Here is an 18322-nt window from a genome sequence, read left to right as displayed (position 1 = left end):
TCCTTTTCTTTTTGTGACTCTAAAGAAAGGAAAATAATATTTTTCTCTCCAAGCCCTCCTACAATGAAATGAAATTGAAAGGCGCCGCTTGAGTGGAACAAAACCCGCGCTTTAACTAAAATACAACGCTCCGCCTCGGAAGACGGAACCAGCCGAAAGCGTTTGGAGTGCTCCGCTCGTGCCGGGAGAACAAGGAGCCGCATTTCAGAGCATCCGTTGCGCTTGAAAACGAGCAGCTAACAAAAGCCGTAATGAACCTTCGCAAAACAAGTAAACAAGCAAAATGAGCGGGTCCAACACAGCTGTCATGTGAGACCAACGATCTCAGCCGTTTTCCTCAAGAACGTTTATAGAACCATTACACGCCTAGAGTCTCTGGTAGGGTTCGGGCTCATAAAGCGGCGTGCGAATTGTTGGAGTTCCCGATGTCTACAGACATCGGTGACAAACCGTGGTGCCGACGTGCACCTCTGGATGAAGCGGCGCCCTCATTCCTCTTTCTTTCTTTCTTTCTTTCTTTCTTTCTTTCTTTCTTTCTTTCTTTCTTTCTTTCTTTCTTTCTTTCTTTCTTTCTTTCTTTTTCTTTCTTTCTTTCTTTCTTTCTTTCTTTCTTTCTTTCTTTGCTTTAACCCCATTTCCTCTATGTATGGTAGAAGTAGCAAACCAGGCGCGCGTCTGGTTGAACCCCACGCCTTTCTTTTTCCTTCTCTCTCTCTCTCTTTCCAGAACCCGCATAGAACTTCCTCTTCACCCGACGTACAAACTGAGGCTAAGCTCGGTTCAGGAGAGAAGTCAGCTACTACAGACAGATAACGGTTACCGTAAGCTGTAAGGTATTCAGCCTTTCCAAGGCTATGCCTCCTTACCGTCTCCGTTTGCCAGTACGTGTCCAGAACGATGCAACGGCACTCGCCAACCACGTGGTGGTACCAGAACCATGCGTCTGGACCGATGGGTTCACCCGCGATCCCCAGCAGTTTCAGCGACTTTCGGCTGTGTCTGCAGAGTAATGATACTGTCGATGAGGTGAACGCTTTGCATTATATATGACGCATGAACAGACGAGACAGAGATGGAGAGGCCATGTTTAGCAACATCTTACTCTAGCCAGAGAGGGTACAGGCTTGTTATGATTCTTTATATTTTAATGATGAAGGATGCAAAATAAATAAATAAATAAATAAATAAATAAATAAATAAATAAATAAATAACGAAAATTTACGCATGTTTATGCACACGTACAAGCATACGCGCACACACAATGTCATCTAACGTTCGAACTAGAAACAGGTTAAAAGCATTGTTGAGGCCTTGTCCCGCAATAACACCTGTAGCGCAATCGTAGGCCAGCATGTCATCCGAGGCAGTACGTTTACCTGGTCGTATAAATAGTTATCGTTACGAGAACGCGTCCTGCTTGTTTCATAACATGCACTTTTCTAACGCAGGCTAACCTCACTTTATATAGTGTTCGTTTCTAGCTGTGCCACAGGGAAACCTCGCAGACATTTTGTTTTTTTATCTAACTGACATGGAACACTTTTTTCGAAGGCCCATATTACGTCGCTCATAACCTTTGACTTCCTGCTGCTCGCAAAAAGGCAGGCTTATGAAGTTGTCAGGGGAGGCTTTGACGTCATTGTCTGCGCGCCAACATGCATGCACAGTGCGCAACATTTCAGCGCATGACACATTTATGGTGGATGATCTTGAATGGCAAACCGTCACCTGAAACGCTTCACCACAGCGATAATTTTTGATCTGCACTAATTGCTGAAAGGGCGCGCGGGCGCGTCTGTGCGTGTGTATGTGCATCTGTGTGTAGATGTGTGTGTGTGTACGTGGGTACGTGAGCACGCGCGTTTTAGCTTCCATTTACCTGGACTGTTCTTCGCGTGTGGCAAATTTCCGGCCGTCGAAACGGCACGGTCCTCTTCATGTTGTTTTATGCGTTACGTGTGTTGGCATGTCTGCGTAATAAATTCGAGATGGCTGGTTCATAGCAACCCACGTGCCACCATTCTCGAAAAGCCGCAGTTAATGTGCAAGCCTGTACTGACTACCTAGCCGCGTCAATCTTAAATGTAAAAAGAAAAAGAATGTTTTATAATACATATCACTCAGAAGGCAAAATGAGGGCAAAAGTGAATTGATGAGACTACAGCGTAAATGTAAGCGCTGATATTCAAGGACCTCGAAGCAGCTTATGGAAAGTAACTGGGCATCGAAGAACTGTTCAGGCCACTCACTTCTTGACGAACGAGTCACCGTACTTCATGAGGGCGCGAATAGCCGTGGGCGCCGTGTAGAACTTGGTGACCTCGTACAGGTCGATGATTTCCCAGAAACGTCCGGGGTCAGGATAGAAGGGCACCCCTTCGAACTGCGCACAGTTTACGTCGTACTCTGAGTTTAACTATCCTGGTAACTCTTTGACAAGCCACAGTAGAGCGGAACAGTGCAGCTGCAGCACGTAGGGGTGCGGCAGAATAAGTAGCGCTGGTAGATAAGTTCGGATACTGAAGCAGTTAGTACGTTTATGGTGCTAGAACACAAAACCTGACAAACTAACTGTAGAGTACATAGCATGTGAATTGAAATGCAATACACATAATCATTAATGCATCCTTGCAGTTAGTCTCAATGCCCCATTGCTGGTTCAGACCACATTTCCTGCGTCGGGTTGGCAGCATATATGAAAATAAAACACAAATACGATGCTAAAACAAATACAGTAATGATGGAGGTCTTGTGAAAGTACTTTAAGGGGGTGGGGCATTTTGTTGCGGTATTATCTCAAATCGTGTAACAATATTTCGTGCAAACGTACAGCTAGTGAAATAGAGTATGACTACATGCAGTTTCCGGCATTACTGACAGTTACTGCGATGTTTCAGAAGCTTGACGGAACCGTAGAAAAGCCGAGGAAAATGAGGCACGTCATTTTGGAAAGACCATGCCTAAGCTGGAATGCACCGCTGCAAGATATATATTGTTAAAGGAATGTAAATTAAGCGAATGCCTAAGAACTGTATATTACCACGCACGGTGATTTTGCTAAGGTACAATTATTTACTGTCAAAGCGGGTCCTCAGGCCTATTGGAGCTCGAGAATGACCTTGGATGGCATTGTTGGCGGTTGTAAGATACTTACATTAAAAGCTCAATAGACTCAAATTACGGTGCCGCCAACATTTTTTGGCTGATCAGAAGATTATGTCGGGATAAATTTTGTACCTCTATCAACAGTTCAAGGGGAAGGGGAGGGGGAGAGAACTTGCCTGTCTCCCCCCATTGCTTTAGCAAGCTGAAATCGTCGCTGCAAAGTACGATGCTAAAGAGTCCTACTCATTCCGAGCGTACTCACGAGCACGCTGGTAGCACCGTTGGCGAGCACCCCGTAGACGACGTGCGTGTGTCCCGTGACCCACCCGACGTCAGCCGAGCAGAAGAAGACGTCCTCGGGCCGGTAGTCGAACGTGTAGTAGATGGTGGAGAGCGCGTACAGTAGGTAGCCGCCCGTCGTGTGGATCACGCCCTTGGGACGACCCGTCGAACCACTGCGAAATCGGCGAAGTTCAGGTTGCATGAATATACTTGAAGCATGCTGCTTCTGCATCTGGAATTCTGGCGCAAGAAAAGAACGCTGTATTTGTTTACTTCCTAAACGATGCACTTAGGAATTTCGCCCTAGAAATTCCGCTGTGATTTGTGATGTCAGGAGTGTGAAAACGTTTGTGGGGAATCCAAGAACAATCCAGTCCGTCTGCAGCTTACCTGAAGCTCTGTCCTAACCTATCATCTGAATCTATTCCTTCCCTTAACCCACAACTGTATCCAAGCGTACTGCGATTTGGTTAGCCCCTTACCTTTCCCTTATCACACTCCCTCGCCTATCACCTGGTATCGATGTAACAGCTGTATCAGAGCGAGGGCTTTGCACAGCACCATAGCCGGGAACCAAATTTTGGGGGATGTTTCCGGCCTTATTCACGGCGAGTATTACCGTGTTTCTCACAGGAACGATTAGTTTCATGAAGCCAAAGCACTAGCCTCTGGCTTCGCCACTGGCCTGTAGACCAGACCGGTAAGTTTCATATACATTCTAGACAGTTAAATTTACATGGGCTTCCCATGGCCACGCTTCACCAGTGTACATGCTGCAACTTTGACCTTCCTATTGCGTTGCATAGATGCAAGGTCGCAACTTCGGCGCGCTTGGCCTATACAGAGGCGGCGGGATGTAATAACACTGATGCGCTAGTGGCTCGGCGATCATTGGAAAAAGAACTTGTTCTGTTAAACAAAACTTGTTGCCATTGTAGGGCATCGTACTTTTAAGTTCGGTTCTTCAGGAGCACAACCTCCCCCTGTAAAGCTGTCTCCCTGTCTCTCTCCATGTAGATGCTTGACTTGTAAAAAAGCAAACTTTAAAGGTGAACAGTTTGGTTTGAGTGGCAGCACAGTGCGACAAATCATCCATTCGTTCGTTATTTATTTATTTATTTATTTATTTATGGTAGCGTTCATAGCCGGCAATACTGCACACCTCCGGTCCAAAGCTGACGTCGCAACTTGCACACGTTTGAGTTGTCATGTTGGACAGACAGCTCAAAATTAACACATTTTAATTATTTCGAGTCCTCGTGGAAAAGGCTGATCAAGCACTGCTGCTTCTGTCACCTACGTTAAGTCAGACAATAGGCAGCTTATGAGAGGCGAAGGAAAAATTACAGTAGCAGAAGAAATGGGACAGTTTTGCGGGCTATATAGTGTCGAGAACGTATTGAGTCAAATTTGTTACCTCTTCACTGACCGAAGAAAAAGGGATGACGATGACGATGCCGAGCACTCTGCATCGTCATGGTCATTAGTGCCACTGCATAGCAACAGCCTCTGCCAGAGAACGGCGACAAAAAAGTGACAAACTTTTGGCTGTCGAGCGCAGATCGAAACCGAATATTAGGCGGTACAGGCGCGGCCATACCGTAGCTCCAAAGTGGTGCCTGTTTACGGTTACTACCCACTGAACTAGTGAAATCAGCCAGTTCACGTTCTGCCAAGCTCAATACAGGCTCTCACCACTGAGTGTACGAACTTTGCCGAATACAGCCTATTGAATGGTCTAAACATAAGAGCCCATTCCAGAAAATGTATTGTACGCTTCCAAGCTATACCCTTCAGAAGGACATGTACGATTGCACTAGTTCTTTATACACACTGCGAGAGAAAAACGGCAGGGTAGCGATTCGGCGTGTGTGGTTGCTGCGTGAGGTACGCAAGCGGTGAAGACGGTCGCTTACAGTGAGAAGCACGAACCTCGTGTAGAGAAGGAACAGCGGGTGTTCGGCCTCGACCCAGACGACGTCGCATTCGGTGCTCTGGCGACTCACTTCGTCGTGCCACCACGAGTAGACATCCTCAGTTCCTTCTTGCTGCGTACCGGTAGAAGAAAAAAAAAAAGGAGTGGCAAGAATTTACGGGCCTCTAACATAGGAAAGAAGAGGAAAAAAGCAAGGCATGGAGGATAAACACAATAGCTTGCAGTTTTCTACCTTACACTGGGGAAGAGAAAGCGAGGTGGAAAGAGGTCACATAGATTTAAAAAAATAAAGGAAAGAGAAAGTCATGCGAAGGTTAGTTCTTCGGTTACCACCAACGCAAAGTGCATTTCGTACCACTTTAATTTCAGTTCTCCTTGTTACTTCTACGTTTTAACAAGGAAAAAGTTGATTCCTCCTCGGTTTCCTTGGCTTCATTGTCTCTTGGCTACGTGTGGTTACTAATAAACAAGCTGTACTTTTCCTGCTGTGTTTGTTGTCTACTTTGGCGTAGATATATGGCCACCCCTTGTGCAATGCTTATCGCAACGGTATTCATGTATTTATAAGCCCCTATGTATATATTAATCACTTGAAGTATCTTGTGTTTTGCCGACCCACCCCTGCCTAGTCTATAACCCTCGGTGTAGGCTTCATAAGGAGGCATGCTTTGCCTGTCCCATTATGGCACACCTCGCTGGCAAGTCGCACTGCGCTGTATACGCCTACATGTCATAATCAAGTCAAATATCCAGTAACGCGTTTCTCGCGATTCCTCTCGGTTAACATAGGTCCATATTTTAGTCTCTTCTTGACAAACTTAATATATTTTATTAATAGTTAAATTTATTGTAAAACTATGACTTGTCTTCATTTATCTTCTTTTTTTCTTTTTCGAAGTTTAAGCCGCCGGGATTCCCTTTTCGTGAACAAGTCAGATTCGCAACGCAATAACATCGAAAGCTCGCAACGCTCTGCCACGCCTGTCTTTGTGACGTAGGCTGCCGCGAACGAAGGTTCCAGGCAACCGCAGCTGCTGGAGCTCTGATGAATGATGTCAGTGGCAAATGGAACGCTGCATGTACACGTGCGCCGCGGATGCTGTCCGATCCTGATTGCACTGCGGTCGTGTCGCTTTCCATTGTAAAGTGTTTTGACAGGAGGTATTCATGTCTTTCAATTTACCACCGCTCACAAGGCTGTCAGGCATATTTTCTTTTTCCCGCGAGGCAGCATCGGCACCGAGCCGACCAGGTGTGTTTCATTCTGGAGCTGCATGGTGGAAAAGTTTGCGCCGCATTTGCATATCTTGAGTGCGTGCGCTCGTCGCACGATCGAGTGACCTCCGCGGTCATTGGGCGCTGTCGCTATGGCGCCGGAAAAGGCGAGCTGTCGCAGAATAAAAGGAGGCTTTTACACGATCTCGACAGACACCGGTTCGAGTTGGCTGATCGGCATGAAAACTGGCTACTGGCTCGCTGAGAGCCAGTTAAAAACCCGCTGAATAGTGAACTGTCTGAGTGGGCGAGCAACGAGCTGTGTCCGGTCTAGTCCTATAGGGTGCCTAGATGTCCTCCTCGCCCGAGTGAGGGAGGAGGTGCGCATTGAGGCACCCTACCTGGTCCGGTCAACCCGCCTGTTTGGTGCGGGTCCAATTATTCGACTCGCTCAGAGAATAGCATGTACACACGTGGTCCTGCGAGATCAACAGAGAGGAAGTGGTTTTTCTGTGACGCCGTCCTCGAGTTCGCTGTCCATTTGTGCTGTCTTATGCTGTCGCGTGAGGTGAAATGGCGGTCACAAATATCAGTGGGCACAATGTCGACTCGGCCCGTAGTCGTCGAATTCATGTACACTGTACCACGGCAACCGTACAATTCGCATTCACAAGTGTTAATGAGTCGCCCACTGTCACGTAACCCCTAGACTTATCAGTAGCGGTGTTTCGTCTTCATGAACAAGCTTTACTGGTTATATGCTGACCTTACTTTCTATGCATAATGAGGGGGCTCAGGCGACAGACCGCGTCGTATTAGTGACTCCAGGACGTGTGTTTCTGCTGATTAATCAAGAAATTATTAAATATTCGAGCGAACGAGTGAGCGCCCATCGATGGATTGATCAAACAATTCGCCATAATATTAACTGATTGAATGGGAATATCGGCAACGCTTGTTATCGACATCGTGCAACAGAAAGTTTATAACAATATTTTCTCTGCCATTATTATGCAGCTGTGAAAAGAAATGACACGAGATCTAGCATATTATTAGCGCCCACCTCTAATAAGTAAATGCGTTATGAATAGATCCCACTCATAGGCTGAACGTTATTAGGATTTTAATTCGGATTTTGGTTCAGCATTTGCGCAACACGTCATATCGTTAGGGTGTAACGATCTGCTGCTGTCGCAAGGCAGTGAAGCCCATTCACCATATTCGCCTTGTCGACTATACAGGCGGAGTGTTACGAACCGAATACCGGGAAAGAGAGTTCAAAGACCCACCCACGCATCTCGTAATGCATGGCGCATTAAACCCCGCCCCCCCCCCCCTCCCCGACGTCGTTCTTATTTTAATTATGCATATTATTCGGCTGGTTCTTTTTTCGTTCCTTCCTCCTTTTCCATTTATTTTATTTTTCTGCTGTGCATGTAAAGTACAGACTGCATCAATCGGTACCACGCCAAATTAATGCACCGTCATCTCGGTCGCTTCTGATGATACTGACGGCAGTCATAATGGTGCTGCTAAAGATAACGCCGCCGCCAAAATGTCAAGTATACATCAAGCGACAATGACCGTTGCTCCTTACTAAGTGCGCGCGATGTAACTCGCTCATTTACACGAATTTAGGAACGGCCACTCAATATCTGTCTCTTAACTAACGTAGCCTATAGTGCAGCTGGAGAGTTTGCCTTTTCTTTTTTTTTCTGCGAATGGAAAGTGGCCTTGTTTACGTTATATCCGGTGTCAACGACACAATAATACCTCGTCCTCACCGAGATGCCGCCCGCCAATGAAAGTAAAGATAGCCTTTTAAGGCAACAAAAGTGTTTTGAACTCTGCTGCGTACATTGCTCGTATTGAGTGACACGTGGGAACGTTGCCCGCGTAAAGTCGAGACGAGTTGTCGGACATTGAGCGCCGATAATGGACTCACCCGATCCTTATTTGGCGCTCGGTTCTGACTTCTGAGAAGCCATGACGGCGTCACTGCCCAACGGAAATCGTCCCTGCGTTTCAAAACTGCTCTCGGCTGGTTCTCGCAGTGATTAAGTTGCTTGAGGAACACCCCGCTATTTGAAAGTAACCGAGAACGAGCACTTTGGCCTCGAGAATGACCAAAGGTAGTTGCTGAATCGCGGTTGAAAACTTAAGTCGAGATATACGACCCTACGCTCCACTCCAGGAAGTTCGACTGCTGCGTTAAGTACAGAGAACATACGTAAGTGGAAGTCGGGGACAGTCTCTATTTATTTGAGCCGTTCTGATGCGTTACACTGTGTTTTCCCTAATTTCATCAGCGCATAAAGCACCTCCCCCCCCCCCCCCTCTTCAAGTTCTACAGCAACTGTCTCAAAGCCTTGTGATATAGACGTCATTGGGGATGAAAAATTAAGGCGATTGTTTGCACCAGCACTGTAAAAAAAAATCGAAATTTTAAGAAGACAAGAAAGAAAGAAAAAAACAACAACAGCAAAAAAGCTGATTAATGTAAAACTTTTGCTAACGTCTCTCCCCATGGCCTAAGCACCATACGATGTGCAGCCTCTTATGCAGGATAATTTGATTGCTGTGCAGCTTCCGGCAGCGCGTCGGCAAATGATATGTAGGCGGGCCTAATGGGTCTGTGCTCTTATAGGCTTATCCTCCTTCCTGTTTTTATGTGGTCGACCTTTTGGATACGCTCATGGTAAACGGCTTTCGACCGCCATAATTTGCCTATAGAAAAAAACATGAAAGTAACTTGCCACCAGCAAACGATCACCCTCTGCACGACGTATGTAGCCTGTGCTTAAGTTGTAAAGAAAATCAAAGTCAAATGAAGGTAACTCCCAAGATCAAGGTCAATGTGATTAAAAAGAAGGGGGTGGACGATGGGGAAGAGGAATAAGAAAATGGTGATAAAGAGGGTGCGGTTTTCGCTGTTGTTGTTTACAGCTGGGTTTAACCTCGCAGAAGGATATCGACGACATCTCCCATCGGAGCGTCTTGTTTAAACAAGTGCGCGGCTAAATGTGCCACAGTGTCAGATAGCGCCAGTGTATGTCACGTGCCTCTAACGTTACCAAGTGAGGGCAACAAGAGCTGCTGTTGGGGAATGGACAATACTAAGTTCAGGTAGGGTGCGCGCACTTAAGCAGGTCCACTCTGTACCTGCTGATCATTCGTGTCTGATTTATTCGTTGCGTCTTTGGAAATGTTAGAAAAAAAATATGTCTACTCAAGAAAGGCCGAATCGAGCTTGTTGTTACTTACCTTTGATAGCACCGCAAAGGCAGAAATGAAGACACAGAAAGAACATTTTCCTCTTGCTGTGTCTTCATTACTCCGGGCGTTGCTGTTATGCTCAAATATGTCGCAGGCTTCTCCGCAACATTAAATTGTTCAAAGGCTGATGTGAAGTCGATTCTTGAAGCTATTGTGGAGTTCAATTAAGCACCCTATGCCAGTCATTTACAATAATAATAATAATAATAATAATAATAATAATAATAATAATAATAATAATAATAATAATAATAATAATAATAATAATAATAATAATAATAATAATAATAATAATAATAATAATAGTGCACCTCCAAAGCATACGAGGTCAACGTGAAGCGAAACTGAAGTGATATGTAATGTTATGTAACGTTTATTTTCATCACCATAAGCGCGAACTTTCACCGTTTACCATCGGTCGAGGATGAAACTAGAATCATTATCGAGAAGCGGCCTTGATCGCTTCAACTTCCGCCATCGAACGTCATCCACGGACATCCGCTAAGGATGTGACAGTACAGCTCTCCGGTAGTTGTGTTTCCATTTTCTGGGTGAAACTGGGCGCTATTCATTACGCTGTACAAAATAGCAACGTCAACTTTTTCCATATGTCAGGCAACGTGTACGAACTCCTCGGATTACTGGCTTAATTCAAACCTTCCATTTCAGTCATTTTGTAGTAATACATTATCTAATCACTACCTCGAGTCGCTTTAAAATGCATGTATTGTATCAGTTGCAGAAGCAATTCTGAGGAAAGACTTTGCTGCATCTTTCCCAACTGTGAGAACTATTGAGCTCTATTCCTGAAACACCGCTGTGACGCTTGTCGAGGGATTAATAGTACTGAGAGGTGCATAGCGCAGAGAATTACGACCCATATCTGAATAGATTTAAAGATTCTGCACCTGCTCTCTTTTGTTATGTATCGGTTGCAGTGGAGAGGTCGAAGTAGAGAGTACTTCGGGTACCTCATTCATCTGTATCACACAACAATAAATAAATAAATAAATAAATAAATAAATAAATAAATAAATAAATAAATAAATAAATAAATAAATAAAATAAATGTAATCGAGGGGCTCGAAAAGCCTTCTTCGCATGCATTCGTAGACTCCTGTTCATCATTCTTGTACAGGTAATATTTTGAATTACTTTTTTTCTGTTCGAGTGCATTGCTTGTTTTTACTTGCGTCCATTCTTTTAAATCCCCCCCCCCCCCCCACCCCATGATATGCTGATGCATGGTGATGCGCTACTAAACCGAAGCTGCCCTGCGCAGCCGCACACTCAAGCCTGTAGGTTATGTGGACTGGACTATCATCGCATTTTTTTTTCTGTGTGTTTGGAGAAAGAAACATTGTACATGCTACACTCTACCCCACAGAATACACCACCAGAACGAAGTGCTTAACACGCTTATTTTTCGCTTTGAATACTATCATTCGCCCGACGTCAGGCTGGTGGGAAAGAGGCAGGTGGGAGGATAAAACGGTGTCTGTACACTCACAATTTCGAGAGATTCTTTCGAATAGCCGTTGAGCAGGTTGCCTCCAGATCGAAGGTCGCTCGACAGAAGGTGGCGCAGGACGATGCACGAATCGACGGCGTGGTTCCTGCACACACCGGTGCCGAGAGTGCATTTACCAAATGAACAGACACTGCACAATAAGGACAAGGCATTAAAGAAAAAAAGAATTCCGCTCTTTAGTTGGTTCCTCGGAAATCGTCACTGTCAATCTCATAGTTTCCATCTAACGTTCTAAACGAGCGCCAGTGTTCTACACTCTGAAGTCTGAAGAAGTACGAGAAAGCCAATTGGTTCTCCTTACGACGTTACGGCACGTTATTTAGGTTTCAAACACACCCTAAACGCAGCATTAAGGTCGAAGCAGCCTCACTTCGAAGTAAAAAAAAAAAGTAAAACAAAGCTTTTTGATACAGTGACATTATCGACTATTCCGCGTTGTGCGCAACATATTTAACCTGCGATATTATGAAAACGTGTTTCATTTCCCTCTACTGCTTCGGGAATAGCGCACGCCGTGATGTCCCCGTGGGAGCAGTCAGTTGGCCACTCCCTGAGCCGGTACACTCCAGAGAAGTGAGCGTGGCCAACCGAGAAGGGAGGAGGAAAGACAAAAGAAGAAGGCAGGGAGGTTAACCAGAATAACGTCCGGTTGGCTACCCTACACCGGGGGAATGGGAAAGGGAAAGCAAAGATCACGGGGAGAGAGAGGAGGGAAGGAAAGAAGGAAATTTCGGCAAGTTCGCTGACGCGTGTGGTTTTACAGAAATTGCATTAATAGTCACAGGTGGTCGCACAAACCCGTCATCCTTAAGAAACGCAAAAGCGTCTTCACCGCTTTATGGACCGACGGGCGATGGGTGCGGTGTTCCAGCGGGAAAAGAAGAGAAGAGACTTCCGAGAAGAGTCTCTTCTCTTCCGAAAAGAGACTCGGAATGGACAGTGGGCTAATACCGGAGACATTGCGCTCCGAAGTGAGAGTGATTCCGCGCGCGCAAGTGCTCAGTTCAGCTGGAACTAGCTTTGCGTGACCGCCACCTGTAGGCAGAATCTTAACGATCGATATTCGAACGAAAAGTAATGATGTTCAGGCAAACGTGAGGGCGTGTAATCATTAAAAAAATAACCGTCTTCTCTACGAAGTGGGCGCGTACGGCGATTCGTTTGTACACTAGGGTTGAGCGAATAATATTCGAAGTTTCGGATACAAGCCGAATATTACTCACTATTCGCACTCGAAAAGAAACTGCTCATTGCTTTCGAATGATTAAAAAATAAGGAGAAGAAATCTAACCATATAATTCGCAATAGTCGACTGCCAAAATCTTGGTATACTGTTCTCCGACCGCCCGTGTCGCAAATCGCAGATTTCGGAGTATCGCAAATTATCAGTGGCAAGTCAAGGACAACAGTTTTCGAAGCAATGCAGGAACGAAATGCGGAACGCAAGCTTTGTTTTCAGCCCACATGACAACAAGTGAGCATTACTTGTAGTCTGACATTTGGTGTTTTTGGCACTCTTCTCGTGTAGCAGTTTTATGTGTTAAGTTACAACTAGTCATATTTCTTTTGTCACATAAGTCCTTCAGCAACTTTTTTTTCTTTCTTTCATAAATGCCGACCTTTCCCGGCAACTATTTGTAAAGTGTTTTGTTGGAAAACTAGTCTTACAGCAGCTATTCATTCCCTGAAAGTGTGTCTGCGATCAGGCTCTAAAGGTGGTGAAAAGCTATTCGTGCAGTTTCTTAAGTGACAGCTAGAATTCTTATGCTTAAAACTGATCCATCGTTCCTGATGGCTAGCTGTCTGTTTTGCCCTAATCAGCAGATGTGTGGTACCAGTGCCTCCTCTATGGAGGCACTGGTGGTACCTAATGCCGAAACAAATATTCTGGCTGTAAGTATATGCGTCTGTGTTCGATCCTTTGATATTCGATTCGATAATTGCCTGTTACTATATTTGTTTTCGAAAAAGTTTATATTCACTCAACTCTGGTTTGTACCTTGATTACATTGACAAAGAGCCCTGTTTGTAGATGAAGCTTCTCTCCTTCTTTCGGTATCTCTCGCTTTTTCTGCGGCACACACCGGCCCCTTCAACCCTACTATGTTTTTTTCCCCTTCGAATTCCGAACACAGAACGCTGAATTTCGAGCTCGACGCCCTCACTTCTTTTTCCTGGACGTCTTGAATGATTCATGGCTTTTTCGCTACTTGGCAAAAATGCAAAAAACAAAGAGAGAGAGAAAAAAAATAGTATAACAACAGTTACGTCGTACTTGTGTCGGCACAGTTCGATCGCTTCGTCGGCGATTGGCTTGAGTAGAATAAGCTTCTTGCCTCTCCAGCTTCCATCTGTAAGAGGGAGAGAATAAAAAAAAAGAGAGAACAAGGAACGGATTGTGAAGCAATCAAGATACGCTGCTTGCCTTTTTTGCCGCGTTTGCTTCTCGTTAGCGTCACAGCAAAAAGCCTGTAACGTAGGCCGAGATAAGAAAAATAGAAGCAGGAAATTCGTGGGGAACTTCGTAAAAGAAATCGTAAAAAAGAAAACGAGAGAGAAACGAGTCTCTGTAACCACCACTCATTCAGCAGTCGTACGGGCACGTGGCGTTTGTTTTCATAATGCTTGGACGATGGCCTGTGGGCGTCTTATTAATCGCTTTCCTCGTTCGCTATATGCATGTCGGTGGCGGCGCACTGGGAGGAAGTAGCTGGCTGCTGAGCTGACCTCTCTCTACCGTAATGACGCACGTCTCTTTGAGGAGGCCTAAAGACGGTGACCGAATGCAAAGAGAAGAAAGCAGACGTAGCTCGAGGCGTTTGCTACGCCCGTCGTCCTCTTATATATGCCTCCCGCATTCGAAGATGTATTGCGGAAGAGAAGCACAGAAAAAAAAATGCTCACGTACGGCTCGACGGAAAGCGGGAGCTTATAGCGGCTTTCGACTAAGCTGCTTGGAGACGCGCAGCATCGCTGTGCATCGGCGGACAGCTTGGTAGAGAGCGAGATGAATCAAGTCGAATCGAGAGACGCGGTGTAGTGCTGGCGAGTCGCACGAAGTGTCATTATGCGTTGGCTTAGTGCGGTTTTGTAAAGGGAAATTTATAGCGGCGTTACGATGGCGGTGTATTAGCGCTGCGTGCGACGTTGCGCCCGTTTTCGGGAGCGCCAGGTGCAGCACGCGAAATATAACGGTTCGCCAACGCGGGTGCTCCGAAAAAAAAAACGTTGCAGTTGGATACCTGTACGTGAAAACCCATAGCGCAACCAAAAAAATATATATATATCGAGTTGAGATTTCCCGGGACACCCTGCATCTGAGTTTCCCTGACGACAGGTGCCGCGTCGCTGTAAAGTGCCGAGAATCAAGAGTTGCAACGTGAGTGTGTCGGCATGACACCTTAAGGTGTTCTATGGTGGTGCAAGCGGGAACGCGGACACAATAATGCACTGTATGTCGGCGTTTGCGGTTATTGGTGCCTCGTCGCGTCTTGCTTGTTTGCGTTGCGTGTTTTTGCTTGAGCTACTCGAATACCTTTCGAGAATCAAGGACCTACTTTGACGTCATCGAGTTGTCAATGCCCTGTGGGCCCAGGACTAAAATACTTAAGCGAATAATATCATCAAGTGGGAATCTGGGAGCGGGGCCCTGGATTAGTCTAGAGCAGGCGTTTTCAGTCTGGAGCGACCGGTTCCAATGCGTTGGGGAGTGCGGCAACAACAGCGGATGTACGAGGTTGTTGCTCTTGTGTTTTTTGTTTCTTGTGTTAGTTGAGTGATCAAGCCTATCGCATACGTTCGGCTCTAAACTCGTGCGTCACGCCAGCTGTCATGAAACTGCATAGTCAGGATGAAGCTTAGCGGATGGAAATTCTGCGGACAAAAAGGAACAAAAGAAATGAGCATGGGACGGCAGGGTTCTTTTAATGTTACACACAGCTGTCACTGAAAGAAGCGATCGGTAATGAGCTGGCTTTTCTGTGCGTTACTACGCTTCATCCAGCGAGCCAGTTTTGAAGGGCGTGCCTTAACATTCCTGATACGGGAACGCATTGCCTTGCCTATCCGTGGCATCATTTGTCTACAATGTCGAAGGCGATTACGTTCATGAAAGCTGGTTGCGATCAATAAAGGGATCGCGAATTGCAAGCAAGAAACACGAGTGCATATATAGAGGACGCTTTTATCTATCGGAGGGTTATAAACCAACAGCACTCACCGGCGGTGACTAGTATTCTCGACTGAGTGTCGTATATCCTCTGCGCGAGGGACTCGGCCGAGTAGCCTGCAAACTGAGACAAAGAGGAGACAAAACAGAGTCAGATAGGCAGCCACAACTGCGCCGAGAATTGGTTACTGGCGCGTTGCATAACGGAAATTTCGCCGCATGAGTTTGCTGAGCAGTCCCCCTAAAAGAAAAACAAGCTTCATGATTTTCCAACTTCGAATTCGTGGAGCGATCGCCCATGCAAAAGCCGTTATTGATTCCTAAAGCATTCCACCTGCACTTGTTCTCAGAACGGCATGTTCTGCGTAATTGTTGCCTGTGTCTGTCCTCCTTTCTAATAGGGCTTCAACTGTGGCTCTTTGGTATGACATCGTTCTGCTTACCACGATGTACTTTTCGCACAAGGGACGACGTTAACAAAACGGAGAAACATGTGCTCAAGCATTATGCACATTTGTCCGTTTCATTTACTTTGTCCTTACCCGCCGCGATCGCGTACAGTGGTTGCGGCGTTACGCTGCTAAGCACGTGGTCGCGGGATCAAGTCTCCGCCTCGGCGGCCGCATTTCGATGGGGCATAAATGCGGAAACGCCGTGACTTGGGTGCACGGTTAAATGAACCGCACGTGGTTGAAATTAATCGGGAGTCACCTGCTACGGCGTGCCTTGCAATGATGCCGCGATTCTGGCTCGTAAGGCCGCAGATTTATTATTATTATTTTTTACGCTTTCCCTTGCGTGAAAAGTACAGTGCAGCGAACAGATAGATCTGAATACTTATTTTTTTTTTTGCGCTTTGCCCGTACCGCGTGAAGTACAAGAAAGTGCCGCCTGATTGCGCGCCCATCGTGCCATGGCACCAGTGGTCCCAAAAGTGATTTGAAAGAACTAACTGCGCTCGGTCGATCGACTCCGCAACCGCCTGGAAGTAGAAAGCTGTTGGCTTCCGCTGATATCTAGGTGCTTGTTCCACGTGACCATCACAGCCTGTACGCAATGGCTTGGTTGGTTCCTTTGTGTCGCTTTTGAGACCGCTGGTGTCGCGGCGTGAGTGCGATCAGTCAGGCGGCACTTTTTCGTATATCGCTCACTATAAGCGTAATTAATAATAATAATAATAATAATAATAATAATAATAATAATAATAATAATAATAATAATAATAATAATAATAATAATAATAATAATAATAATAATAATAATAATGATGATGATGATGATGATGATGATGATGATGATGATGATGATGATGATGAGTTCGGTGTGTGCGAATGAAAATTATGACGGCATTTCGTTTTGGCATGTTCGAGTGCACATGCTTGTTACATACTTGCACATGTTTCGAGCGCACACGAGCGGCGGCTCCGAAACGCCCGCAGCTGCTCGAATACCGGAGCAAACGAGGCCGTGTACGCCGACGAACAACGTTCCAACTGAGCAAGCGAAACAGAACGCAACAGCTGCTGCTGAGCGAGGGCGATGCCCGGCCGCGGCATCGGCTCGACTGGTATCCTCGCGCTCGTCGAGCACGGGTTGCCGTGCGCCTGCAGAAATGCGACCGGCGCTTTCACCGTTCTCGCATTACCGGGCGCGCTGCGAGCAAGTTAAATTTTATTGGTTCGCACTCAGTTCAGGTCGTAAGTGAAGATTCATCGCGTACTGTGGCCCGGAATACGCAGTACGATGCACCCCGCGCTAGAAATAGAAGTGTGCTCATTTCTCACGTGATGCCAGCGCCGACGGCTCGGACGAAGAGCCGTTGCGAACGAGCAGGTGGTTTATATATCTCTCGCTCGTGCTGCCCTTATATTTAACGTGAAAACTTAGGCTAACGTGCTCGTTAAAGGCTATTATGAGTCTGTGATCCGAGCGTGAGGTATACGTGAGACTGACGGCCTCATTTTCTCTCTCTTTTTTTTTTGTTAGTTACAACCATACGAAGCAAATATATAATGAATCCGGCGAAAGCATATAGGGAAAGTAACCGTTATGTTTTCGCGTCTTGGAAATGATGAGGTAAAGGGTAGATGAAAGTGGACGAAGAGATAAGTTGGCCGCTGGGTGGAGCCGAATCCACACCTTACGCATCATAACCGTGCGGCATTTTACCGAATAAGCTGCCGCGGCGGTCATTCTGCCGTCTGGTGCTAGGCTGCTGAGCACGAGGTCGCGGGATCGAATCCCGGCCACGGCGGCCGCATTTTGATGAGGGCGGAATGCAAAAGCACCCGCGTACCTAGATTTAGGTGTAAAGAACCCCAGGTCCAAATTTCCGGAATCCCCTGCCACGGCGTGCCTCATAATCAGATCGCGGTTTTGGCACGTAAAAACCCATAATTTAATTTTTTTAATCCTCCCGTCAAAATTCTCGGGTATTTATGTATGAATACAAGATTAGCCCTGGGAGTATTAATCAGTGTGTTTCGAAGCAATGGCCGTGGATAGTGTTGTCGCCGACCTATAGTTGACCTTGCGCACTGTCAACCCAGTTGACCTTCCACTCCTCAACCTTTAGGATGTCTCCTCTTTGCTGATATCGTATGAAGGAGGGTCGTCATGCCTTTCACATGCATCAACAAAATCCTGCGCTAGAGCTGATGAATCATGGTGCTGATTCCGCTACGTCCGTTTATTAAGTCTCAGCATTGGTTTAGCGCTTTGAAATAAGCGCGTTTACGTTTATTTGACTTTATAAACCCTGGCATTGAAGTCATTTGACCCGAAGGCCATGCATATGAACGTACGGCG

The 18322-nt window shown here is 46.1% G+C and overlaps 1 protein-coding gene across 1 annotated transcript in view; it reads right to left on the bottom strand.

Annotated features, from left to right (window-relative positions):
• LOC135909633 (acetyl-coenzyme A synthetase, cytoplasmic-like) overlaps nucleotides 1–18322 on the bottom strand; it is a 64129-nt gene that overhangs the window by 18073 nt on the left and 27734 nt on the right. The window contains exons 4-10 of the mRNA XM_065441640.2: nucleotides 15566–15638; nucleotides 13622–13697; nucleotides 11326–11431; nucleotides 5321–5436; nucleotides 3369–3561; nucleotides 2251–2384; nucleotides 867–999 (exon numbers count right to left, since the gene is read on the bottom strand). Of these exons, the coding sequence (XP_065297712.2) occupies nucleotides 867–999; nucleotides 2251–2384; nucleotides 3369–3561; nucleotides 5321–5436; nucleotides 11326–11431; nucleotides 13622–13697; nucleotides 15566–15638 (831 nt within the window). The remainder of the gene's footprint in view (nucleotides 1–866; nucleotides 1000–2250; nucleotides 2385–3368; nucleotides 3562–5320; nucleotides 5437–11325; nucleotides 11432–13621; nucleotides 13698–15565; nucleotides 15639–18322) is intronic.

The sequence above is a fragment of the Dermacentor albipictus genome, chromosome 1 (genome assembly GCF_038994185.2).
Source record: "Dermacentor albipictus isolate Rhodes 1998 colony chromosome 1, USDA_Dalb.pri_finalv2, whole genome shotgun sequence".
Lineage (NCBI taxonomy): Eukaryota > Metazoa > Arthropoda > Arachnida > Ixodida > Ixodidae > Dermacentor > Dermacentor albipictus.
The sequence above is the reverse complement of the archived record's forward strand: the minus strand, read 5'-3'. Positions and strand labels throughout refer to the sequence as shown.